This window comes from Chelonia mydas, chromosome 20 (assembly GCF_015237465.2).
Source record: "Chelonia mydas isolate rCheMyd1 chromosome 20, rCheMyd1.pri.v2, whole genome shotgun sequence".
NCBI classification, from domain to species: Eukaryota; Metazoa; Chordata; order Testudines; family Cheloniidae; genus Chelonia; species Chelonia mydas.
In genome coordinates this window covers 14,381,627-14,407,048 of record NC_051260.2, presented here as the reverse complement: position 1 = coordinate 14,407,048, position 25,422 = coordinate 14,381,627, and the positions used below count along the sequence as shown (strand labels likewise).

Sequence of the window (25,422 nt, the reverse complement as noted above, 5' to 3'; positions counted from 1 at the left end):
TGTCCCCACATGAGAGAGGCCCCACGTAAGGGTGTGGCTATGCTGCGGTCAGAGGTCTGATTGCAGCGTGTATAGACGTACCGAGCTAGCTTGAATCCAGCTCCGCTACCAATAGTGATTGAAGCTGTGGAAGCATGTGCTTAGCTGCTCAAGTGCAAGCCCATCCGGGATCTTCCTGGCTATAGACTCGGGGAAGAGGGAGCCCATGCTTAAAGCTAGCTCAGGTGAGCTTGGCAAGCTGGTTGATTGACTGACGAATAGGCAATGTCAGATATTCCAGCACGAATGGCTGCATGGTGGGGACGTGCATGTGGGTTTTTTTAGAATTCGTGTCTCTGATTTGCCTTTTTCTGAGTTAATAGTTCAGCTGCCTTTTTTGTAATTGGGAATAAGTATCCATCTAAACCGATTGGAGATTAACCAAAAAAAGTGAAGACAACAAGGAGTCCGGTGGCACGTTACAGACTAACAGCTTTATCTGAGCGTAAGCTTTCGTGGGTAAAAACCCCACTTCTTCAGATGCATGGAGTGAAAATTACAGGTGCAGACGTAAATATACTGGCACATGAAGAGAAGGGAGTTACCTCACAAGTGGAGAACCCGTGTGGACAGGGCCAATGCGATCAGGGTGGATGGTGTCCACTCCCAACAATAGATGAGGAGGTGTCAATTCCAGGAGATGCAACGCTGCTTCTGTAATGAGCCAGCCACTCCCAGTCCCTTTTCAAGCCCAAATTAATGGTGTTAAATTTGCAAATGAATTTTAGTTCTGCTGTTTCTCTTTGAAGTCTGTTTTTGAAGTTTTTTTGTTCAAGTATAGCTACTTTTAAATCTGTTATAGAATGCCCAGAAGGATTGACGTGTTCTCCGCTGGCTCTTGTGTGTTACCATTCCTGATGTCGGATTTGTGTCCATTTATTCTTTTACGTAGGGACTGTCCAGTCTGGCCAATGTACACGGCATTGCTGACACATGATGGCATATATAACGTTAGTAGACGTGCAGGTGAATGAGCCTCTCTGATGGTGTGGCTGATGTGGTTGGGTCTTCTGATGTTATCACTCGAGTAGATATGGGGACAGAGTAGGCAATGAGGTTTGCTACAGGGATTGGTTCCTGGGTTAGTGTTTATGTGGTGTGGTTTGTGGTTGCTGGTGAGTATTTGCTTCAGGTTGAGGGGGGTTTCTGTAAGCGAGGACTGGCCTGCCTCCCAAGATCTGGGAGAGTGAGGGATCGTTTTCCAGGATAGGTTGTAGATCGTTGATAATGTGCTGGAGAGGTTTTAGCTGGGGGCTGTACGTGATGGCCAGTGGTGTTCTGTTATTTTCCTTGTTGGGCCTGTCCTGTAGTAGGTGATTTCTGGGTACCCATCTCTCTCTGTCAGTCTGTTTCCTCACTTCTCCAGGTGGATACTGTAGTTTTAAGAATGCTTGTAAAGATCTTGTAGGTGTTTGTCTCTGTCTGAAGGATTGGAGCAAGTTTGGTTGTATCTTAGGGCTTGGCTGTAGACAGTGGATCGTGTGATGTGTCCTGGCTGGAGGCATGTAGGTAAGTATAGCGGTCAGTAGGTTTCCGGTATAGGGTGGTGGTTATGTGACCATCACTTATTTGCACTGTAGTGTCCAGGAAGTGGATCTCCTTGTGTGGACTGATCCAAGCTGAGGTTGATGGTGGAGTGGAAATGTTGAAATCCAGGTGGAATTCTTCAAGGGCCTCCTTCCCTAAAATACAACCGAATTTGCTCCAATCCCTCAGACAAAGACATCTCTTGACTGCAGCCTAGACATATCCAATGTGTCACCTCAAAAATCACATAGGTCATGCCCAAGGTCACACAGGGAGTCTGTGGCAGAGCAGGTGCTGAACCTGGGTGCCCCAGGTCTTCGGTTGTGCCCCTAACCGTTGGGCCCATCCTTCCTTCCTGTGAAATAGACCAGATCTCATGAAAGGCCTTGTTTATGTTGGGATTTCAGCCACCCCTTAGCATAGACATGATTTACACCAATACACCATTTTGCACCTAACATAAACGATGCTGTGGTTTACCCTAGTTACAAAATGGTGGGTGGGTCATAAATTCATAGATCATAATGGTCCCTTCTGGCCTTCGAATGATCTAGTCTGACCTCCTGTAATTCACAGGCCATAGACCTTCCCCAAATAATTCCTGGAGCAGAACTTTTAGAAAATATCCAAGCTTGATTTAAAAATGGCCAGAGATGGAGAATTCACCACGATCCTCGGTCAGGTCTCCGGAGATAGGAGAGACAAGGTGGGGGACGTGATATCTTTTATTGGACCACCTTCTGGTGGTGAAAGAGAGAGGCTTTTGAATGTCACAGAGCTCTTCTTCGGGTCTTGTAAGTCACATCTGCGCTCAGTGGTTTGCACTGGTGCAAGTTAAACTGGTGCCTAAAATCCCAGTCTGTGCAGTCCTCCTCCTGGCCATGGCCCTGCCGATTTTGCTCTGTTAATCTCTGGGCTTCAACTTAATCTGGCCAGTCATTGTGTTCCCTGTCGATAACCAACTCCCAACACAATGGCCCGAATTGCCCTGTCTATTGTGAGGCCTAGCGATCTTTGCTGTGTAACAAAGGCTTTATCTGGAAAGATAACAATGCCTGTAAGAGTTTGTGGGCCCACGCTATGCAGCAACCATTGGTCCTGGGTGCAGGGCGGTGGGATGTGGGTGCGTTTGGGGGGGGCTGGTCAAGGGGCATGCAAGCAGTCACTTACTCAGCCTGGTGGGGTCCCCAGTTTGCCATGAGTGGACCTTAGAATTGATCCTGGGGGAGAGATTTATTATCTGTGTTGATTGGAGGCCACACCTGGGATGAGGAGCCCATGGTGCTGCACAGACACCGAGTGAGGAACAGTCCTTGCCCCAAAAGCTCAGTCTAAATAGACAAAGGATGGGAGGAGAAACTGGGGCCCAGAACAGGGAGGCGACTTGTTTAACATTCCCAGTTCAGCAGACTTACCTGTGTAATATAGAAGCCAAAAGTCCTGACTCCGACTGGTTAGAGCAGCAGGTCTGGGAGTCAGGACTGCTGGATTCTGTTCCCATCTTTGTGGTCCAGTTGACTTACCTTGCTTTCAGGCCCCTCTCCCTTCCCAGGGCTGGGAATAGAACCCAGGAGTCCTGGCTCCCAGCCCCCTACTCTGACCACTAGACCCTGCCCCCCCACACCCCCCAGAGCCAGGGATGGAACTCAGGAGTTCTGGCTCCCAGCCCCCTGTTGTGAACACTAGACCCCACTCCACTCTCGGAGCCAGGGATAGAACTCAGGAGTTCTGTCCGCCCCTTCCACATGTTCTAATCCACTAGACTCCTGCATGTTCTTCTCCCCCCTCCCACCCCCCCAAAAGAAAAAAGCTGGGAAGAGAACCCAGGAGTCCTGCTTCCCAAGCCTAAACCACAAAGTCATCCTTATTAACTCCAAGGATGCCTGATCTGGTACAGATCCGCTGTGCATGGAGGGGTGGGGGGTGGAACAGTCACAGAATTGGACCCCAACCGTGGGAATAAATGATCTTGATACATTTGTGCCTCCGCTAGTGAGTTTGTCTGCGCTCAGCGTTCTGGTTCCCAGCCACATCGTGTGGGAGGAGATCGTAGGACACAGGAGGGGGGGATCCGAGACCTAGGTTTCCATTCCACTGGCCTTTCCTCGAAAGAGCCCTGGAACTGGGTCTCCCGCCTTGGAAAACAGTTTGTCAGGGGAGATCAGAGCATTATCTGCCCTCTTTGTTCCATCCTCCGCCACCTATTTGCGCTGAGCAAGGGCCTGTTTGTTAGGAGCAAAAGTGCGTGTGTGTGTGTGTGTGTCAGTCAGTCAGTCAGTCAATGAGGCGCTGCTCTGCAGAGGCCAGGAGAAGCAGACTCTGTCATGGGCTATTTTTAGGACACAAACAGGTCGGGCAGCTGAGAGGAATTGGGCAGGAATCCCAGCGGAGTTTGCAAAGAGACGTGTTTTGCTGTAGAAGCAGAGGGGTCATGGAAGGAAAGAACTATCAGGGCCTCTAGCTAGATTCTTTTATGCCCATTGCTGTTGCATCACCAAACACCCCTGCTAGGTAGGGAAATGGACAGTGCTAATAGTTGCTGATGGGGAAACTGAGGCACTGGGAGAGCTAGGAATTGAACCTACATCTCCCAGGGCCCAGCCCGCTGCCTTATTTGTAGCACCTGGAGACTCCAACTGAGACTAGTGGATTTTTCAGGCTACAAGGGACCATGATGATCATCTTATCTGACCCCCCGGATAATTTCACCCCAGTGTGCTGGGTGCTGTATGTCCATCTAGCAAGTGACAGTCCCTACCCCAGAGAGCAGGAAGGATCATCCCCCTTTTGCAGTGGGGAAACTGAGGAATAGAGCGAGGCAGTGACTTGCTCATGGTGGCGTTCGGAGCCAAGAACTGAAACCAGATCTCTTGAGACCCAGCCCGCTGCTTTAACCACCAGGCCACTCTTGCTGCCCCTGCTCAGAGCGAGACTGTTTGAATACTTGGTCGTGTTTAAGCACCGCGCAGTGATGGAGCTTGTGCATCTCCCCGTCGCTTTCAGACTAGAGCTTCCCTGGACAAATGTTAATGAGCAAGGCTCAGAATTTGATCTCCCCCATCCGTAGGATGAGAGGAGTGGGTGGGAAACGGAGGCACCGAGCAGGGAAAGGACTTGTACAAAGCCCGATTGGCTGGGGCATGCAGGACCTGGTGCTGATGCTCCCAGTCTCCCCTGTCACCTGTTTTAGCCACTAGGCCTGATCTGGTCTCTTCTCATCTGAGCCAGCCTGGATCTGCTTCAGGAACTTCAGTACCAGCTGACTCCTATCAGTCTCTCCTCATCATCCGCCCCCTCTCCCCCACCCGGAGTTGTGACAGATGATTATAAATCGTGTTTCTAATCAGTGTGGCCTGGCGGCCGAATTTCCTCTCTAAGCATCATTGAGGAGCGGGACAGGAGACAGGACAATTCTGCCTCTTTCTTCCACTGCTGCTGCCGGGGTGCTCTCTCCCCAATCCAAGCCTTCCTGCCTCTGAGCCCTTCGCGAGCCCCACCCTACCGAGCCCGGGGGGGCGGGGGGGGGGGGCGCGGGGGCAGGGGATTAAAGAGAAAAGAACCGGGATGCAGCAGGCATTTCTGCAGGTCCCACATCTGGACTTTATTTCCACTTCCTGCCTGTGTTTATTCCTGCTCTGCTGGGGAAGAGAGACAGCAGGAAGTTGAGACTGCCCCCCCACCCCCACCCCGGCCCTGAAGGGTGGGGGGGTCCTCTGAAACCAAGCAGGGCGAGGGAAGGACGACACCTGGAGTGAAACCCGCCGCTTAGACTCGTGAGCCGGCCGGAGATTGCCGCTGGTAGACGCCCTACTGCAGGAGTGGCAAAGATGGTCCTATGCTCAGGAGTCAGGATGCCTGCCTTGTGCCCCCCACCTCTGGGAGAGGAGCGGGGGGGTCTGGTGGGGGTAGTGGGAGTCGGGACTCCTGGTCCTATTGCGGGCTCTGGGAAGGTAGTGAGGTCTAGTAGGTTGGGGGAGGGGGCTGGGCGTCGGGACTCCTGGATTCTATTCGTGGCTCTGCAACTGACCTGCTGGGTGACCTTAGGCAAATCACTTCTCTTCTGCGTCTCCCAGTTTTGGAGCCATTAAAATGGCACTTGACCATTCCCGCTCCCAGCTTGGAATGCGTTTGTACTTGCACTCGGTGTCCTTGGCTGGAAGGTGCTAAGCCTGGCGATCGACAAGGCTGTGTATAAATATGGGGCACTGAAACTCGAGAGCAGCAGTGGGTTACCGATACTCTCGCTCGTCCTCTAGCTTATCCCTCTCGCAGAGGAGCATCCGGACGCCGACACGTGCCCCGGCCGCCGGCAAGTTGTGTAACCTCTTTACCTTCTTCTGTTCTCTACCCGCTGACTCCCAGACCTCGTTACTCGACCCCACTAGATCCCACTTGCCTCCCAGAGCTGGGAGTGGAACCCAGGAGTCCTGACTGCCGACCTCCCTGCTCTCATCCCTGAACTTTCTTGTCAGCTAAGCCTGTAAGCAGGAGACAATCTGCCCCAGAGAGCTGGGGTACAGACAGCACCTGGCTCAATAGGCCCCTGCTCTCGGGTAGGCACTGCTGTAATAAGGTGCCGGGCTGAGACCCCGATTCCCGGCTCCGTGCGACTCGCTGTGTGATCTCCCCACGCCGTCCGGCCGCTGTTTGTCAAACTGGGCGCTCGTTGCTGCAGGCTGGCTCGCGTCTCAGGGCTGGGGCAGACAGTCCAGAAACCAGCCACGGGTTTGCTGAGCTGATTAGCTCAAACAATGCAGCTCTCTGGCTCTGAACGGGAGTGACTCACTCCTCGTGGCCTCATTAGAATTCCGGCTCAGTTTATCCAGATTGGAGTTCCCCCAGGCTCCCCTCTTGCTGATCGGGAGACTGTGGGGGTCACTTGAGCCATGGATCAGCCTGGCTGGGCTGGGCTGCAGGGGCACTTTTAGCGTGCATGCCCCTCCATGGCACTGGGGTTTGGAGCTGGCTCTCGATTTTGCACAATGGGCTTCGCAGCTCTTTGTCGAGCTGGCACGCCACCGTACTGGTTGCATAAACCCTGGGAGTGGCTCGTGGAAGAGCTGGGCTGGGGGGGCGGGCTGGCTGGCTTGGAAATTGGAGATGGGAAGGGGCTGGTGACGGAGACCTGGCTGTGATTATATGGGGGCGGGAGCTCGCTAGTTGGGGGGTGGAGGTCAGGGATGAGACACAAAGCCCATTCGCTCTTCTCCCTAGCTCGGATTCAGCCCAGCTGATTGCAGGAAGTCTTGGACAATCACACCCCATTCGTGTGTTCTGCGAACTGTGCTGAGACTCCACAGCTCACTCCATGTGTGGGGTGCCTTGCCCCCAACCCCCGCTGCAGATCTCAGCAAGAACAGAATGATCCTTGGAGACAGAATTCCCCTTCCACTCCTCCTCCCCCTGTATTGCCCCCCGGGATAGGGCAGCGACTCACTGGGGTGTGGATGGGGGTGGGTGGGAGTTGTACCTTATTACCTGATCTGTTATCAGGAGTACTCCAGACTCCAGGTCTGACAGGCCAGCGGTAAATCAACTTGTAAAGAGTCCACAGACCCTTCCGCCCAGAGGGCAGGCCGAAAAGTTGATCGGCTGCTGCAAAAATCACTAGACTCTCCAGGAGGGTTTCAGAGTAACAGCCGTGTTAGTCTGTATTCGCAAAAAGAAAAGGAGGACTTGTGGCACCTTAGAGACTAACCAATTTATCTGAGCATGAGCTTTCGTGAGCTACAGCTCACTTCATCGGATGCATACTGTGGAAATTGCAGAATATCATTATTATATACACAGACACCATGAAAAAGGGGAGGAGGTATTGTTTCATGGTGTCTGTGTATATAATAATGATATTCTGCAATTTCCACAGTATGCATCCGATGAAGTGAGCTGTAGCTCACGAAAGCTCATGCTCAGATAAATTGGTTAGTCTCTAAGGTGCCACAAGTCCTCCTTTTCTTTTTCCAGGAGGGTGTGTGTGGTTTTTTTTTTTTTTTTTTTTTTTTGCAGAGACCCCTGTCAAAGGCCAGTGGTGTAACCTCATCAAAGATCGAGGGTGGCCTTGTGGTTAGTGGGTGGGGCTTGGGAGGTCTTGGTTCAGTTCCTGACTCTGCCACTAACTCCTGTATGACCTTGGGCCCATCATGTCCTCTCCGGGGCTCTACTTCCTCAGTTCTAACATGGGGATCACAGTCCTTCCTTTGTCTTGTGCATTTAGATCATAAACCCTTTGTGGGGCAGGGACTGCCTTGCACTGTCTGTGCACCAAGCATGGTGGAGACATGGGTGCTGGGGGTGTGGCAGAATCCCCGTGGCTTGAAGTGGTTTCCGTCATATACAGCGCTGACCGCTTGGTTCAATGGCTCTTAGCACCCCGCTATACACATTGTTTCAGCACCCCTGCATGGGGGAGGTGGAGACAAATCTCTGGGTTTGTCTACGTGAGAAAGTTGCACCAATTTAACTAAGGTGAGACTCTAAACCGATGTAGTTAAAACGGGTGCGAACTCCCATGTTGGATGCTTTTTTCTCCATTTAGTTTAATCCTGTTCCCAGCTGAATTGTGCTCAACCAAAAAAAGCCTGAATCTACTTGAGTAAAACCAAAATGGGAACATGCACGCTGGGGTTTGCACCAGTCAAAGGAGATCTGCTTAAGAACTGAATTAAGGTAAATTTGTGCAACTTCCCCATGTAGACAAGACCTCAGCTGGGGGCCTTTAAATGCTACTGTAATACACCTAATAACCTGCAGCCTGCTGATGTGGAAACTTCTCTGCCCTCGCTCGTGGTGGGTTGGGCTGTGGGGAGTTTGCCATGAAGCCCACACGTTTTGCTGGTGACTGATATATTTGAAAGCCAGAAGGGACATTTATGGCCTGACATCCACATAGCCCAGGCTGGGGATTGATGATTTCTGTATCAAGCCAGTAACTTCTGTTTGAGCTGTTGCTGCTTTTTAACCAAAATACCCCACCTTGATTGAAAGACTTCAGGGAATGGAGAATCTACTCCGGCCATAGGCAGGCTTTTTCTGTGGCTCATCACCCTCGCTGTTTTAAAAAAACAACAACTTGCACCTAGTTTCTAAAAACGGGGGCTGTGTTCCGCTCCCAGAACCCTAGACCCTGGATTCCAGTGGAGATCTCTGCAGACTCCTTGTGAATTGCAAACTGATTTTGTGACCAGCAGTCCAAGGAGCCCAGTGCCAGCAGCGGGAGCGCTGCCCATGCGCTAGACCGTCTTCTAGCGGTAATCCTGGGTGGCAGTCTGTGCCGTGGCTGGAGCCGGGTCGGGGCTGTGCTGCTGGATAATGACCCAGTTCTCTCGCATCGGGGCGCTCTAGACCGACTTGTATTCAGCAGCTAAAACCTGAAGTCTGCACCGGTGATTTTTGTACCTAGGGGGAGGTTTAAGGCAGCAGAATGAGTCACCTGAGATGGAATTTGGACAGAATTATCTGTCCGCTGGGGCTATTTAAACACCCACTGGGGCCACAGAGAGTGTCACTAATACCCTTTCAGGTGTTGGTCATCCATCCGAGCACAGACCCAGCCTGACCCTCTTTAGCTTCTTGATCAGCTGGGATCTTAGTCCAACGTGGTACCAACTTGCAGGTTTCCTGCGTTCTCTGGCTTACTCCCACCATTGCCTACCATGGGGTGGGAGGTTTCCCCACCTGCATGAAATGTTTCTGGCATTGTATACTAAATTTGCATCCATTACAGCTGGTCAGGAGGGCCGGAGAATTGTTCCCTCTAAGGGGAGAGGCCTCTCTTAAACGTGCCCTCTCTGTAGCTCTCCATCCTGGCCAAATGGCAGTGCTGTCTAGCAGCTAGAGCAGGGTGGACAAGGAGTCGGCACTTTAGGTTAGGGAGGGGAGTAGGGTTAGAGCAGGGTGGGTGGGAGTTGGGACCACTTGGGTTCTATTCCCAGCTGTGGTGGTAGTGGGTTAAACTGGGGAGCTGGTAGGCAGGACTCCTGGGTTCTATTCATGGGGAGGAGAGGGCAGAGGTACCAGCTGCAGAGGGCGAGCTAGTGACTTTGTGCTGACTCTCTTGTGCTTTTGTGGCAGAGAAGGGCAGAATAAATGGGAGGGGAAGAACTGCAGTCAAGTGGCTTTTTGTTCTGGAGTAGTGTGCGCAAATGGGGAGCTATTCCAGTCAGTTTCTCCATGTGGATAAGTCCTGAGAAGGGACTTGGTCTGTTTATTTTGCTTAGAACAGTGTGTGTGTGTGGGGGAGGAGAATGCAGCTAAATCATGAAATGTGCATGGTCTCTTTCTGCTTGTGAAGAGCAGAGTTGGGGGGAGGGGGGGCAAGGGGCGGGCGATGACCAGATCCAACAGCTGGATGTTGCAGCTAGACAAACTCGGCCCGTAGCGAAGGTGTGCATTTTAAGAGCAAGGGTCATTTACCATTGGTCCTCCTCACTGGCAATTTGAAAATCAAGACTGGCTTGTTTCCGAAGGATCTGCTCTCGTGCAAACAGGGATTGTTTGGGGGCAGGTCTCTGCCTGTGTTTTGCAGGAGATCAGACCGGAGGATCACAGTGGCCTTGGGATCGATGAAAAAGCAGGCCCTAGTCCTCTAACTAGTTCAGTCTCTCGTTCTTTCTCTCTCTCTCTCTCACAGACACTCAACCGTTGCCCTTTTAACAGCGTTAACCGCGGCCCTGCTGATCCTCCACCTGGCGGGGCTGGCTCTACCAGTCTCTCTGCCTGAGCTTCCACGCCGCGCCAAAGGCGTTGCCTGGGAATGAGGCTGCAGCTTCCTCTGTATAGGCAAATAGGCCGATGTGGGGGTCGTCTGGTTTGAATAGTCAAATGATGGTCACGTGGCTAAGGGTGGTGAGGTGAAGCAGCGAGGGGGGAGCATTGGCCGTGCTGGGCTGCTCTGGGGGTGTGTGTATTGGAGAGAGTTATTAAAACTTCATCGTGCCGATGAGTATCTTGGCCCGTGTGTTATCCTGCTCTGCTGCCTATCGTTGGAAGATCTCAAAGAACACTTGTTAGCTAACCCTCTGCCCCCCACCCCCGCCATAGGAGTTGCCCCCCAGGGGTGCTGGAGCAATTTGTATCGTGCAAGTACTTAAAGCGGAAACCATGTATTTTGTTGTTGTTGCTACTTCAAGTCAGGGGGTGCTGCTGCACCCCTAGTTCCAGCGCCCCTGGTTACCCCCACTTTAGAGGGGGATGCTGAGGTTATTCCTACCCCCAGCCCCAAAGTCCCACAGAGAGTCATAGAAATAGAACCCAGGAGTCCTGATGAGCAGCCCCTGCTCTAACCACTAGACTCCACTCCTCTCCCGGAGCTGGGAAGAGAACTAGGAGTCCTTCATGCTGGCTCTGCCACCCCAGACCCGACTCCCCAAGCCAGAACCCAGTCCCCTGGTTCCCAGCCCCTCCCCCCGCCCCCAACCATTAGAACCCACTCCCTTTCCAGAGCTGGGAGTAGAACCCAGGAGTCTTAGCTCCCAGCCCCCCCTGCTTTAATCACTAGACCCCAGAAGTAGAACCCAGGAGTCCTGAGTCCCAGCCTTGCTGCTCTAACCACTAGGCAACATCCCTGGCTTGTGTTTCCAGTGATGGGCAAGAGTGGGGTCTGGAGCAGAGCGTGTGTGGATCAGATTCCCCTCCTGGCTCTGGGAGGGGAGTGTGGTCCAGTGTGTAGAGCTGTGAGGTCGTGCACGTAGGCAGGGTGGAGGTGCGAATAACTTGGGATTCCTTGGTTCTGTTCCCAGCTCCCTTTGCTCTAACCGTTAGGCTAAACTGCTTCCCAGATTTGCTAGTGGCTCTGTGCCATATGCTACCTGGCCCTAACATAGGGGCAGGGCCCTGGTAGAAGGGATGGTAAATCTCTTTTCCATGCCTCCCTTGCTGACAACACCCCCGCCTCCCGCTTCCGCCCCCCCAAATCTCCAAACAGCCTTCTGCAAAACACGGAGACGCTCTCCTGTTTGCCGCTTCTGCTCCTCTCCCCGTCGCCCTGAGCCAGGAAAAGCCAGCCGCAGCGTTCTGCCCTAATGTGAACTCCAGAAGCGCTAGCTGGGGGCTAGGGAGGAATGAACCCTCCGTGAGCCAGCAAGCTGGATCCTTGGGCGCAGTCGCTCGGAGACTCCCTACCACCCCTCCCCCGCACACACACACCTCGCTGTGGGAAGCTGACAACCAGAAGATCCCCAGGGAGTCTGTTGTGATACTCCCTTCTTTGTGTTCCCCCAGCTGGTGAATGGCCGCAGGAGTCTGGATCCAGCTATGTGGGGTGCGGGGGAGAACTCTTTGCCTGACCCCGTCAGCAGAGGGGGAGCTGCTGTCTTGGGGCGCTGCTTCTTAGAGGGTTGAAGCAGGTAGGGTGGTGATGGTAGCTGCCTATCTTGAAGGGTGGTGGAGTTACGCCACAGGTGTGCTCCACTCCAGAGCCAGCTGCATCTCGACGCCAGTAGCTATGGATTTGATCACTGGGCGAGTGAAAAGGGAATCGCGAAGGCAGGGATTGCTCCGTACCTGCATGCTGCAGGTCGTTGGCAGAATAAACATTTGTGTAAGGTGTAATACGGTCCAATGCCTGGAGGCTGAAGCTTGACAAATTTAGACTGGAAAAAAGGCAAATGTTTCTAATGGCGAGAGTAATTAACCACAGGAACAATTTATAAGGGCAGTGGCAGATTAGCCACAGGGCCCGTGGGCACAGGACCTACCCAGTTGGGGGGGGGGCCCCTGGAAAAATGGAAGCCCCTGCACTCCAACCTGCTCCACCCACCCGGCGCTCCTGGTGGGGAGCGGGGGCTTGCCCTGCTCCACCCACCCGGCGCTCCAGGAGGTGGCGGGGGCTGCAGCCAGAAGGGGTAGGGATGGCCTCCCCCACTTGCTCTGGCCCAGGGCCCCCCACACACTCCTAATCCGCCTCTGTACCAGGGTCATGATGGATTCTCCAACACTGGGAATTTTTAAATCAAGATTGGAAGTTTTTCAAGATGATCTGCCCTAGGAATTTTTCTGGGGAAGTTTTATGGCCTGTATTTTACAGGGAGCCACACTAGATAATCACAGTGCCATTCGACAGGATTCATAGATTTGAAGGGACCGAAGTACTTCACAAGCTACACAGGGATAGCTAAGGCCACCTGTGAGAGGCTGCCGCCTCTGGGGTGGGGCATGAGGATTGTGCAGTTGCTTGGCACAGAGATGCAGCAGGCTCTGGGGTGGAGCACGGGCCGTTCTATGTCTGATACGGCTCTCATTACCACAGTATCAGAGTGCCTCTCAAGTTTGAATGCCCTATTCCTAAACAGTGCCTTTCACACACCTTCTGAGAGAAGGCAGCGGTATTAATTCCTCAGCCATAAAATGGAGATAAGCAACATGCCCAAGGTCACACAAGAAGTCTGTGGCAGGTCTTCTGAGTCCCATATTAATGCCCAAACCATGGAACCATCTTCTCCTTGCTCCCAGCATTGGGGTGCAGTTGCCTCTGGGGTGGCACATGGCAGTTGTTTGTGCGGGGATCGTTCACCTGGCACTGAGATGTAGCTGGCTCTGGAGTGGGGCACAGCGACTGTTTAATATCCACCCCATTCAGGATGGGAAGTGAAGAATGTCCTGGGGGAAAGTGATCTGAGCCCAGGACTTGGGAGTCCCCCTACTGAGCCCCCCTGCAGCACAGGGCCTCCTAGTGGAGCACTGGGGTCCGCACGGATTGCGTGGGGAGGAGAGCTGCCCCTCGTGAGCACCCACCCTGCTCCCTAGCGCTGCACTGAGGTCCGCACTGAATGTAAAGGGAGAGCACCCTCTCCTGAGCCCTGCTCCCTGCAGCACAGCGCCCCTTTAGCCCCAGGAATCCCGGCCGTCCGCATGTCTCCCGTGGTGCTCCAGATCCTAACCGAAGAGCTGGCCAAGAGAACCTCAGAGTTTCCACTGCATGGCAAAATGGGCCTTGTCTGATAGGCTCCATCTCTCTCTACCTGTGGCCCTTCTCCATCCAACTTGAGGACTTGTCTTCCTGCGGGTAGCTTTTCTTTCAGACTCTGGAAACTCCTTCTGCAACAAACCTCCCTGAGTTACATTCCTCCCCCACCACCCCCGTCTCACTGAAAGACACCGAAGTCCGTGGGTGGATTGGCATTTCCTTCCATGACAGCCCTCGGAGGGTCTGTGCTCCGGGAGGGTTGCGGTTGGAGAGCAAGTCTCGGTCTATTACAGCCGAACCTCGGCTGATCTGAGCGAGCCAACCTCCGCTTTTCTGGCCCAGCTTCCTGGCTCTAGGAGGCCTCTGTCTGTCCTCGGTGGCATATCTCCCCTCCAAGCCTGTTTCAAAACTGGTGGCGTCGGTATCACTCGGTAGCAAAGGCCAGGTGGGTTTGTAGTATCTGGCTTTGGCGTCTGATTACTGAGCTTGCTGGGGCTGTAAGGCAAGAGGTCTGCCTGCCTTTACCCGTTATGTTTCCTGCAGAGCGGCCAGGTCAGAACAGTCAACAGGCCATATAAGACATGTTGACTCTGTTTCTCTGTCGTCTGCGGTGGGGGGTGTCTCTTGCACTCGCGTGGCTCCTGTTCGGAGCGTACCATGGGGAACATCCACCTCCAAATCCTGACTCCGGGCCGGGACCACCAGGCAGGAGAATGCTGGCTCGTGGAAAACCCATCCTGGCCCAGTGCCCGTTGGGGACAGGAGTTTGGAGCTGGGTAGCTCTAGGTGCAGCATAGATGTGATCAACTCAGCTTCTAGCTCCATCCTTTGCGAGGGTGTCTTGGCCGTTTATCGAGGGAGCTCCCAGGAGAGAAGGCTCCATCATTCCTGTTCTACAGGACTGGTACTTAACCGTGAATTGCCCTTCAAATTCACAGTCCTATTTCTTCTCTCTCGCCCCCCCCCCCCCGCCCCCCCCCATCAGGAAAGCTGTGATGTGTCTCTGCAGCATGTCAAGACGTAGCATTGCAACTAGGGACATGAGGATGCATCCTATTGGATGCGGGGGATCAGAGGGTAAGAGAACTAACCAGCTTGGCTAAGCAAGGAGCAGTGTGTCCCAGTGGACAGAGCACAAGACTGGAACTTGGGAGATGTGAGTTCTGTTCCTGGTTCTGCCACTGGCCTGCCGGGTGCCCTTGGGCAAGTCATTCCCCTCATCGTGCCTCAGTTTCCCTATCTATAACATGGGGATAATGATACTGGCCCCAAGTGTTTTGAGATCTGTGGATGAACTGGGCTGTATGTAAGAGCTAGGTGGTATTAATGCACCCACTCATGTCTCCCTCTGGTGGCCAGCCTTCTGAAAGATAACAGCCTACTGCTGCGGCCTGCTAATGGAGTTACTCCTTTAGCTCAAAGGAGTCTGTGCAGGGAGGGTCATCTTCCTTCCTCAGTGCTTAGGGTGGTCCAGGAGTAGGGCACTGGACTGGTAATCAGCAGACTTCGCTCTGCCATCTGGTGTGACCTGGGGCAAGTCATTCACCTCTCAGGACTTGTCTCCCCTTTCCGGGGCAGGGACTGACCGTGTAGCTCCTAGCCCAATGGGGGCCCGATCTCAATCTGTAACCGCTAATAGTAAAGGCCTTACCTCAGTGTGTAACCTGGAACTGAATCTTGGCTGGATACCAAGGGCAAGAGAAAAGTGAGATCCATAAGATCCTGGCCTCTTGCTGGAAATAATAGGATCACTTCGGACACTCCCCAGTCGGATTGGGGAAACCCACAGCAGAGAACATCCTTTAATCTGATACACACACACACCCCACCCCACCCCCCCCGGTGGGATGGAGGCTAGTTCTCTGTAAGCAGGTGTCATGAGTTGGGTGGGGGTTCTGCATTAAGGGGAACTTGCCCTCTTTCGCCACCTATTGACGCCTCTCATGGCGTTTGATGGCTGCTTTTTTCTTAAAGGCAGAGGCTTCTGGAGTCATGTGAATGTGATAGTCTCTGCTAAGTTTCTAACCTTCAGGGCTGTGGGGGAAACCTTCAAAACTTGACTGCAAAGGCTTGGAAGCCAGGAAGTAAATGGAAAAAGACCCAGAAGTTTCATAGGCGCCTGTTGCAAGACTTTTGTACACGCTCTGTGGGCTGGTCGTTTTGGGTCAGTAACAAGACTGATCTTCTAGGGTGTTTCATCTATCGGTGTCTGTCGCCTTAGCTCCCAGCTGGGCTGCTCTGTTCTGATACACATGCCAGGCCCCTGTCCCGAGCCAGATTTCCTGATGTGCTTTATGTTGCTCTTGGTTTTGGGCACCGATGCCTGAAAGTTGGGCCACTGGGAAGCCTCTCTCCTCCAACCCAATCTGCTGCCATCTGTCTCTCATCAGATAACGGACGGGGGCGGAAGTCTGGGCTGATTTCAGCCATCTGCAGGGATCAGTGCCGCTGTCACGATGGGGGTCTATCAAGGGGGACACGGCTCTGGCACTCAAGGAGTTAACTCTGCCCGGGCTGGGGGTCATTGTTTCCTGGGTGGGGCAGACTTGGCTGGAGTGGGAGTCCCTAGGATAAATAGTTTGCAGCTTAGATCGTAACCCTCCTGGCTGGGGAAAGGCTCAGCGAGAGCCATAGAACCAGGCATCTGGAACGGCTGCAGGTCACATGAGGTCCGCTGCTCAGGAAGGAGGCTCCAATCCCAGAACTAGGCTACAGGCCACGTCCTGATCTCTGCTTGCCAGCGTAGATCCGGAGTGACTCCTTTTGCCTGCAATCACTTTTTATGATGGCGTAAATGGGAGCAGAACCTGGCACATTGTTTGTGCCGCAGCATCCGTTCCAGGCTGCGTTTACCAGGTCTGTCTACACTGCAGTTAAAAACCCATGCTGGCCCCTGCCAGCTGACTTGGGCTCAGGCTAAGGGGCTGTTTAATTGCAATGTAGATGTTTGGGCCCGGGGCCAGAGCGCTGGGACCCTCCCTCCTCTCAGGGTCCTAGAGCCTGGGCTCTAGCCCTAGTCGGCTGGCGTCTAACTGCAGTGTAGATGTACCTTTGGTGGCTTGCATGTTAACTCGAGAGCTTGTCTCTTTCACCCGTAGAAGTTGGTCCAATAAAAGATATGACCGCACCCTGTCTCAGTTGCTGGAGGGCTTATTGGAGGGTTGGGGAGGGCAGTCCTGGCACTCTGACCTCATTCTCCACCCTCCATGCTAATACAGCTGGGATCAGGCCCACAGTTACGTGGAATGCTGGGCTAAACTTCTAGGTCTTGTCTGCAGATCGGGCACCAGTCAGGGAGGCAGGTGGCTTGGGTTCTGTTCCCGAGTCTGCTCTCTGTGTGAGCCCTTGGGCTTGTGTCTCTGTCCCTCAGTTTCCCCATTTGTGAAATGGGAGGGAGGATGATGTGTCACCTTTTGTAAAGTGCTTTGCGGTTATGGGTGGAAGGCACCATAGAAGAGCCACGGGTACAGTAGTGCTGGAAACCCCAGGCGTTAACCAGAACCCTGTTGTACTAGATTCTGTGCAAAGTCAACCTTCCTTGAGTATTTTTGCACCCAACAGTTATAAAAGAGCTAGGCGAGGAGCTTCCTGAACCATTTGCATTGTTCCGCCCCCCTCCCCCCTCCCCCTCCCCCCAATAACTCTTTGATCATTGTGGAAGATCTATAAGTCTGGATGAAAGGGTCTATTTGAAGAATATTTTAAAAGGCTAAACAGGATGACTGATGTTGATCCCAGGGTAAATAATGGAACAGCTGATTTGGGACTCAAGATAATAAAGAATTAAAGGCAGGTAACTAATGCTAATCAACATGAGTTTATGGAAAATAGATCCATCAGACTAACTGTGATGTGACACTAACTAGGAACAAAGGATGTCGGCCATGCTTACAGGGTGGGGGACTCACTCCTGAGAAGCAGTGACTGAAAAAGATTAGGGGGTTATGGTGGATAATCAGCTGATCCTGAGCTACCGGTGTGGCGCTGTAGCCAAAAGGGCTAATGCGATCCTGGGATGTGTAAACGGGAATCTAGAGCAGAGGTTACACATCTGAATTTGGCAGTGGTGCGACCGCTGCTGAAATACTGTGTCCAGTTCTGGTGGCCACAATTCAAGAAGGATGTCAAGATATTGGACGGAGTCAGAGAAGTCATGAGAACGATTTAAAGGATTGGCAAATAGGGACTTGGGGAGCTCAATTTACTCAGATTAGCAGAGAGAAGGTTAAGGGGTGACTTGATCTATAAGTACCCACATGGGGAACAGAAACTTGATAAGAGGACTCCTGAGTCTAGCAGGGGAAGGTCTAACGTGATCCAATGGCTGGAAGTTGAAGCTAGACAAATTCAGGGTAGAAATATGTTGTAAACTTTCATCGATGCGTGTGATTAACTATGGGAACAACTTACCAACAGCTGTGGTGAATTCTCCATCGCTGGCAATTTTTAAATCGAGATTGGATGCTTTTTTTTCCTAAAAGATCTGCTTCAGTTCAAAGAGGAAGGGATCCAGGCAAGTCGTGTGGCCTGTGTTTGTACCAGATCAGACCTGAGGAGGGTGGCCTTAGAACCTGAGCTTTTTGGACTCCTTCACGACCCTGCCTAACACAAGGAAGTTGAATCCTAGCTGCTCTGGCAGCCCCAGCCTGATATGTAATCGCTTGTGCTGGTGTGGATGTAGGCTGACCAGATAGAAAGTGTGAAGACTCAGGACAGGGGTTGGGAGGTAGTTGGGGGCTCCTCTGTAAGAAAAAGACCCGAATATCGGGACTGTCCCTATAAACTCGGGACATCTGGTCACACTATATGGATGGGAGCTGGAGCAACGGCCACGGCCGGTGAGAGCAGGGAGTAGGCACCGTGCTATGCCCAATACATGGTGTGCTGACTACTGAACCCAGGTGTCAGCTCCGCACTGCCGGAGGTGCCCCTTGCATGGGGAAGATTTGCTGCCTTAACTAAGGCCCTTTTATGGTGCAGAGGGACGGTCCATTAAGGTCAAGGTAACTGAGAACCAGCGTCCTGTGGCTTTTTATGCCGGGTGATACAGAGCTGCCTTCCCCTTCACACTCGGGTGCCTCTGCCCCCAGGCTGATCTAACCTGGCATGTAGCTCTTTGGCATCTAATTACAATCAACTGCGACGCACGGCAGGAAGGCAGGGAGCTGGTGAGTCACGCTTGGCGCCGGCTGGGGAAGCCTGTGAGTGGTGCTGAGAGCTTCAGAGCCCTGGTGTCAAGGCCCCAGTCCGATGGCAAACGGGCCAACTCCACTCGAAAGGGCTAGCGTGTAACTGTCGCTGGGGAAGGGTGCCTGGCTGATTCCTTAGGGAAGGACAGCCTCCTAGACGGCGGTGTCGGGGTCTGGGACTCCTGGGTTCTATTCCCAGCTTTGGGAGGGGGAGTGTGCTCTGAGTAGAGCAGTGAAGATGGGGAGGTGATGCCTGGATTGTATTCAAAAAGTGGGGAGTGAGATCATGGCGTGTCTGGGAGCCAGGACTCCTGGGTTCTATACCTGGCTCTGGGAGGGGAGTAGAGTCTAGTGGTTAGAGCAGCAGAGGGGCTGGGAGCCAGGACTCCCGGATTCTGACAATCCTGTGTCAAATGTCTGTTTTTAAAAAAATAAATAAATAAAAAATTTGTGCTCACTACGGGAGAAACTAAGGGCTTGTCTACACTAGCACTTTACAGCACTGCAACTTTCTTGCTCAGGGGTCTGAGAAAACAACCCCCCCCCCCCCCCCCCCCCCCCCCCCCCCCCCCCCGAGTGCAGCAAGTTTCAGCGCTGTAAAGCACCAGTGTAGACAGTGCCCCAGGGCTGGGAGCTACACCCCTCAAGGAGGTGGGTTTTTTGCTCTCTCCCAGCGCTGTGCCCCGACCACACAGTCCAGTGGAGACTAGCCCTAATATAATGGCTTTATCTTGGGTAAATCTTCTACTTCAACTTCCCCTGTAACTCTGATTGCGAACATGCCCCTCAGTGTTGCTGCATAGCAATTACCACCAGAGATGGAGTGGGGTCGAATGACTAGTGCAAGGCAGGCTGGGAGTCGGGACTCTTGGATTCTATTCCTGGCTCGAGGAGGGGGGGCGTCTGAACTTCGTTCTGTTTCCATCTGTGGGATGGACTTTGGCTTAATGGTTAGAACAGGATCCCAGGTGCCTGGACTCCTGGGTTCTATCCCTAGGTATGGGGAGGGAGTGGAGTCCAGTGGCTAGAGCATGGGGTGGGGTCTAGTGAAAAGTCAGGACTCCTGGGTTCTATTCCTGTCTCTGCCAGTAACTCACTAGTCGATCAGGTGACAGTCCCTTCTGTGCCTGTTTTCCCCCCTTCTAAAAACTTTTAAAAATCCCTCCCAGGGATGCTGCTGGACGTTCTGCAAAGCATTTGAGATCCTCAGGTGACAGGCGTGGTGTCCGTTATCTGAACGGCCCCATTCCCAGCCTGCTCTGAGCTATGCGAGGTGAGGCCCATAAAGCCACACCCTATTCTGTCACAGGCAGTCCTGCCTTCCCCTCTGCGGCTGGCTCGGCTCTTCTTGTCGCATTGGGGGGGGGGGAGGGGGGTTACAGAGGTGATTAGATCAGTGAAGTTTCTTTTTATGGGGGCCTTAAACTCTTCAAGCAATAGGAGTCACCTTTCCCCCTGCTCTGAACAGCGCGGTGGCCCATGGCCTTATGGGTTCCCCAGGCAGTGTTAGAATGTAACCTCGAAGAGTCATGTTAACTAGTAGGACATTAAAACGCTCCTGTGTGGACGGGTGCAAGCTGGGTTTAACGTTGCGTCAGCTGGCTGGGGTGAGCTCTTAGTCCATCCTGACCAGCTGACGGGATGTTAAACCCGGCTCGCTCCCCCGTCTACACGATCTGCAAAGTAGTAGTTTGACATTGTGCTCGTTAAGGTGACTCCGAGGTCGTGTTCTGGGGCCGCCTTGTTGTCTAGTGAAGACGTGCCCTGACTCTGGGAATTGACTGTTCTAGTCGCATCCTGTCGGGACTCCGCAAACGGAACCGTTTATTGCACGTCTCTGGCCCCCATCGTCACTAGTAGCTGAGCACTTCATAATGTCTGTTCACCCTCCCGTTAGTGATGTGCTGCCTCACGGGGCTATCTCCTTTTTAGGGACCTGAGGCACAGAGAAGCTAAGTGACTCTCCTGAGGTCTCTGTGGAAGAGCAGGGCCTTACACCTGGATCTCCCAAGATCTAGACGAGTACCCTAACCACGGTGCCAGCCTTCCTCTCTGACAACTCCGCTAGGGAGAATGGTCCCATTAGTTAAGCTTCAAAGAGTGCAGGCCTGAAATCTCAGCCTGTCTCTCGTTAATCCTCATTTACTTGGGGACGGGGAGAAGGATGATTGTGGGGTGGAAGTGCAGGACTCCTGGGTTCTTTCCGCCTCCCACCCCCCAGCTCCGCCACTTCTGCCCTGTGGGCCCGCACTAACTGTGGATTCATAGACTCCAACATTCCCTTGTGATCATCTAGTCTGACCTCTTGTATAAGAGGCAACAGAACTTCCCCTAAGGCAAGTTCACTTCCTCCTTGTGGGTCATTCCCTCCCACCCCCCTAGTCTTACACATGGATAGCTCCCTACTTAGCAAGTTGCTGGGAGGGTTACTGCAAAGTTTCCAAGGGGCTTAGAGAGCCTTTGATGGAAGGAGCTCGTTAGGTGCCTTGCAAAGTATTTCAGATATCCCTCAGTACTGATCTTTCTCCTTCATGCAAGGTGGATTGGATTTAGTCTGCCAGAGACAGCAGCCAAATGTAGGATGTGGGTTTAAAAAGTGGCGTAGTTCTTTCTCTAAATACCCTCTTGCTTTGCACTCCCGTAGCCCCTATCGATCTAGTTGCAGCAGAGCAAATCTTCTTGAGAGAGATCTGGGCCTAAAATGGGTCCGTTTCACATTATTTCTAGTCCATGTCATGACTTTTCCTTTCTCCCTGCTCCTACCTGTTTGCTGAGCTCTCCTCACTAACAGGCCATGTTTTAAACCTCTCCCCTCCACCTTTATTTTCGCTTGGAATCTCGCATCTAATATTTTGAACAAAATCTTTCAGTGTTTGTTAGAGTTGCACCAAGACAGCTGGGCACTGCACAGACACACAGAGAGAGGGAGACAGGCTGACCAATATAGTCCGTTTCCTTGTGCTATGGGGGGATAAGTATGTCTGTCCATATCCAGCTGTCATCTTTTTCTTTTCTATTTGGATTGTAAGATCCTTGGGGCAGGGGTCATCTTTTTTTATTCTGTTTGTGCAGCGCCTGGCGCAGTGGGGTCCTGGTTCGTGACTGGAGCTTTGAGACGCTATGGTAATAACGAAATAGACAAAGAGGTTCTTGATGTCATGTGGAGTGAGACACAGAACTGGGAAGTGAGCTAAGATCTCCTGAGTCCCGGTCTGGTCTCTTTATTTGTATAAGGACGGGAGCAGGGGAGAGATGCCCTGCTGAGTGCTGGGACAGCAGGGTAAGTGTGCTCTTCCCCATGGATGGGGGGAGGGGGGCTGACGGTAACTTGTTGGGGTCCCAGTGCTGGCTCCTGTGGGGGAGCAAGGCCCCCAGCCTTGTGGGGTGGCTTTGGCAGCCCAAAAGCAGTGTGTTGTGAGCTGCGTCTCCAAGGCTGGCTTTATGCCCAGGACCCAGCAGGGACCTTTGCCGTGAATGTTTGATGTTGAATAAGGAGCTGCCAAGCTGAAAGGGCTGAGAAACGCTGGATGAACCTGACCTGTTTTATAACCCAGAGAATCCTGCCTCCAGCCCACGTCTGGTGGTTGAGCTAGAGAGTGTACCTTTAGATCAAGCCCGGGTTTCTCTTTCTAAACAGCTTCAAGTGTTTGGAGAAGCCACCAAGTGCATGATCTGAGGCTCCTTAAAGAGACGTGGGTCACAATTCTGAGCACCTGCCCTCTGAGGATCGGGGTCCCGAGAACTGAGCCAACACAGCGTTAAGGTGGGCCCTAGCTGGGACCCAAACCACTAATGGTTTCTGAAAATTGTGCCCCAGATGCTGTGTTCCTCTTCCACCCTTTCTGGGTCTATTTCGTCCTGGCCTGTGTTACGCAGAAGGTTAGGCTCAGTAGATCATGGTGGTTCCTTCTGGCCTTTCAGCGTGTGAATCTAGATAGTGTGTCTAATGTTAGCTGACACCCATGGGTCTCCTAATTCAGGCTCCTGTGAAGTCTTGTGCCAATTACTAACAGAGATTGCTTTAAGCCTGAGGTTTTATATCCCTTTTTTTATAATAGTTAATGCACAACCCCGGCAGTTCTTGTTCTGCCTGTGCCTTCAGGGCAGGGACTATGTGTCTGCAGCACCTGGCTCAATGGGGCATGGTTTGAGCCTCGAGGCACTGCCATAATACACAGAGCACTGGAGAGAGAAATGAAGGGGCGTAGGCCAGGGAATGTGTCTTCGTATGAATTTGCCACACCGGATCAGAGCAGGGAGCCCGTCTAGTCCGGCATCCCATCTCTGACGGGGGCCAGCATCCAATGCTTCGGAGGATGGTGCAAGAAACTCTGTGGGTGGCCGTTAGAGGCAGGTTTTTCCCCCATGGGAATGTTTTCCTCCTGACATCTGGCTCTGGAGCATGAGGGTTTTATCCTGTTCATACTACTGGGTGTCTGGGTTGAGTTGACTTTAATGCCTTACGACTAATATAACTCGGATGTTTCAGCTGAGGCCGAAACCCCTGTTAGTGACAGTGCAGCCTTTTTGCCCCAGGGTGGGGTGGGGGGGAGGGGGTGTACCCGTTTGCACAGGGGCACCAGTGGCTAAAATCCCATTGCAGACGATGCCTGAGAGGCGCTGCCCACCTGCAGCGGGGGAGGGTTGCACCCATGGTGCCAAGGTGGCATGGAGAAGGGACAGAGGGGGCTGGGGGTGGACGACTGGCACTGTGACAGGGGCTGGAGGCCAGGCGGGGGTAAGGATGCATTTTGACTGGGCTGCAGCTGGGTTGGTGGGTGGCTCTGGCATCGGGGTGGGAAGGGCACGGGTCTGGTGCCAGGGATTTCCCCCTTGCCCAGAAGAGCCGTTGGGCAGGGGAATCTGGTCTCCATGTGAAACCTGCCTGAGCCCTGGCAAAAGCTGCTCTTGTAAACAAGGCCGCATTGTGTGGCTGGGTTTATAAACACACCCCCCGCCCTGGCGTCTTTCTCCTCCAAGCTCTAAATGGGCCTGGCTGCCAGCCAGCGAGGCGAGCCCGTGGGGGGGCCCACGGGAACGCAGACGTTTCCTCCACTGCCTGCAGAAGGCGAGCTGCTGCACTTGGGCTCCTTTCCCAGCCTCTGGGAGGGCAGGAATTAGGACTGGGGATCTTAAGGGAGGCCTTGGGGATTAGGGATGATGAGGGTCTGGAGGGGAAGGTGTGGGAATGCAGGGGAGCTGGGATCAGTGGGGAGCTGGGAGGAGGGGAGGTTGGGGGTCAGGGCTGGTGATCTGGGGGAGAAGGTGTGTGGCCTGGAATTGGGGACAGGGATGTGGAGAGGGGTGGGAATGGGGGGGGTGTATGGGGGGAGCACTAGGGACTCCTACCATTGTGTTTTCCTGGGGCCCAGTCTGTAGGTGGCTTGCTTGCAGGATCAAGAGAGGCCACAAGGGGTGAGGGACTGTACTGAGGAGGTGGGGGGTGGTCTGAGATTAGTGGGCATGAGCTGGGGGGGGTGTTTGTGTGACCACAGGAGATTGAGCCCCGTGTTTCGGGCGGAAGAGGGGTGGGTTGCCAAGGGTGCGAGTTGGCACAGCTGGGAATTGAACCCGGGGTTCTGCGAGGGGCAGGGTGGGGAACGCTGCGGTTTGAGCCCAGCGTTCGGGGGGGGGCATCAGAGTGGGCGGTTGGGCGTAGGAAGGACGCTGTATTGTTTCCAGCTGTGCGGTGACACCTCCCACCTCTCTTCCCCCCCAGGACCAGTTTGACGACATAGAGCGTCACACCCAGTGGGGGCTGGATCTGATGGAGAAGTACGTGAAGTTCGTGAAGGAGCGGACGGAGATCGAGCAGGCCTACGCCAAGCAGCTCAGGTAGGAGGGCAGGGGACAAAGGCCAGAACTGCTGCTTAAGGCACAAGGGCCTAGTGGTCAGGGCACATGGGTTCTAGTCACATTCCCTCCCAGAACTAGGGCAGGGCAGGATTCCTGCGTCGCATTCCCTGCATTTGGAGGGGAATGGGGTCTAGTGGTTAGAGGATGGAGCCAGGTTCCAGGACTCCTGGGTTCTTTCTCTTCAGCTCCTCCTTTGGTACCTTTGGAGCAAACAGTCTCCTCTCTCTGGGTATGTTTACACTGCAGTAAAACGCCCACGGGGTTGGCCTGTGTCAGCTGACTCGAGATGCGGGGCTAAACATTTTCAGTGTTGATGCTCCGGCTGGAGCCTGAGCTGTGTAACGTGGGTACCAGAGCCTGAGCCTAAACGTCTGTACTGCGATCTTATAGTCCCACGGCCCGGGCCTGCCACGGTGGGGGTTCGTTGCAGTGTAGATAGACCCTCTGTGCCTCCATTTCCCCATCTGTGAAATGGAAATTGAGGCAAAGGCAGTAGAAGGGATTTGCCCAAAGTCGTGCAGGGAACTGGCTGGCAGGATGGCTGGATCCCAGGCCCCACTCACAGCTCTGTCCTTCCCTTGTCTCTCCCCCACCCCTGACCTGTCCATGCCTTCTGGCAGAGACCACTCATACCTGCCGATAGTCAGTGGGGGCGAGGGGGGCGGCAGCAGAGTGAGGGCTCCTGGCTTCAGCAGTGTTACTGAGCATACTCAGTACAAGCCAAAGAGCAAATGGGGGGAGGAGGCACATAATGCTGCATGCATCGCGTCTCCCCTCTCCCCCCCCCCCCCCCCCCCCATGTGTCATGTCTGCCATTTTATCTGCATTGTGCTCCAAGATCCCTGCTTGGCCTGGCCTAGCAGGGAGCAAAGGGTTAACTAGGTGCAACTCAATGTTTCCTAGTTAATT

General features: G+C 53.4%; 1 protein-coding gene across 3 annotated transcripts in view; it reads left to right on the top strand.

Annotated features, from left to right (window-relative positions):
* Positions 1–25,422, top strand: part of TRIP10 (thyroid hormone receptor interactor 10) — a 75,364-nt gene that overhangs the window by 11,840 nt on the left and 38,102 nt on the right. For 2 of the 3 annotated variants that reach the window (XM_037887718.2, XM_037887716.2), the window contains exon 2: positions 24,377–24,492. In XM_037887718.2, coding sequence (XP_037743646.1) covers positions 24,377–24,492 — 116 coding nt within the window. Of the gene's footprint in view, positions 1–21,729; positions 21,938–24,376; positions 24,493–25,422 lie in introns of all 3 variants that reach the window. The other variant, XM_037887717.2, reaches the window with a different exon arrangement.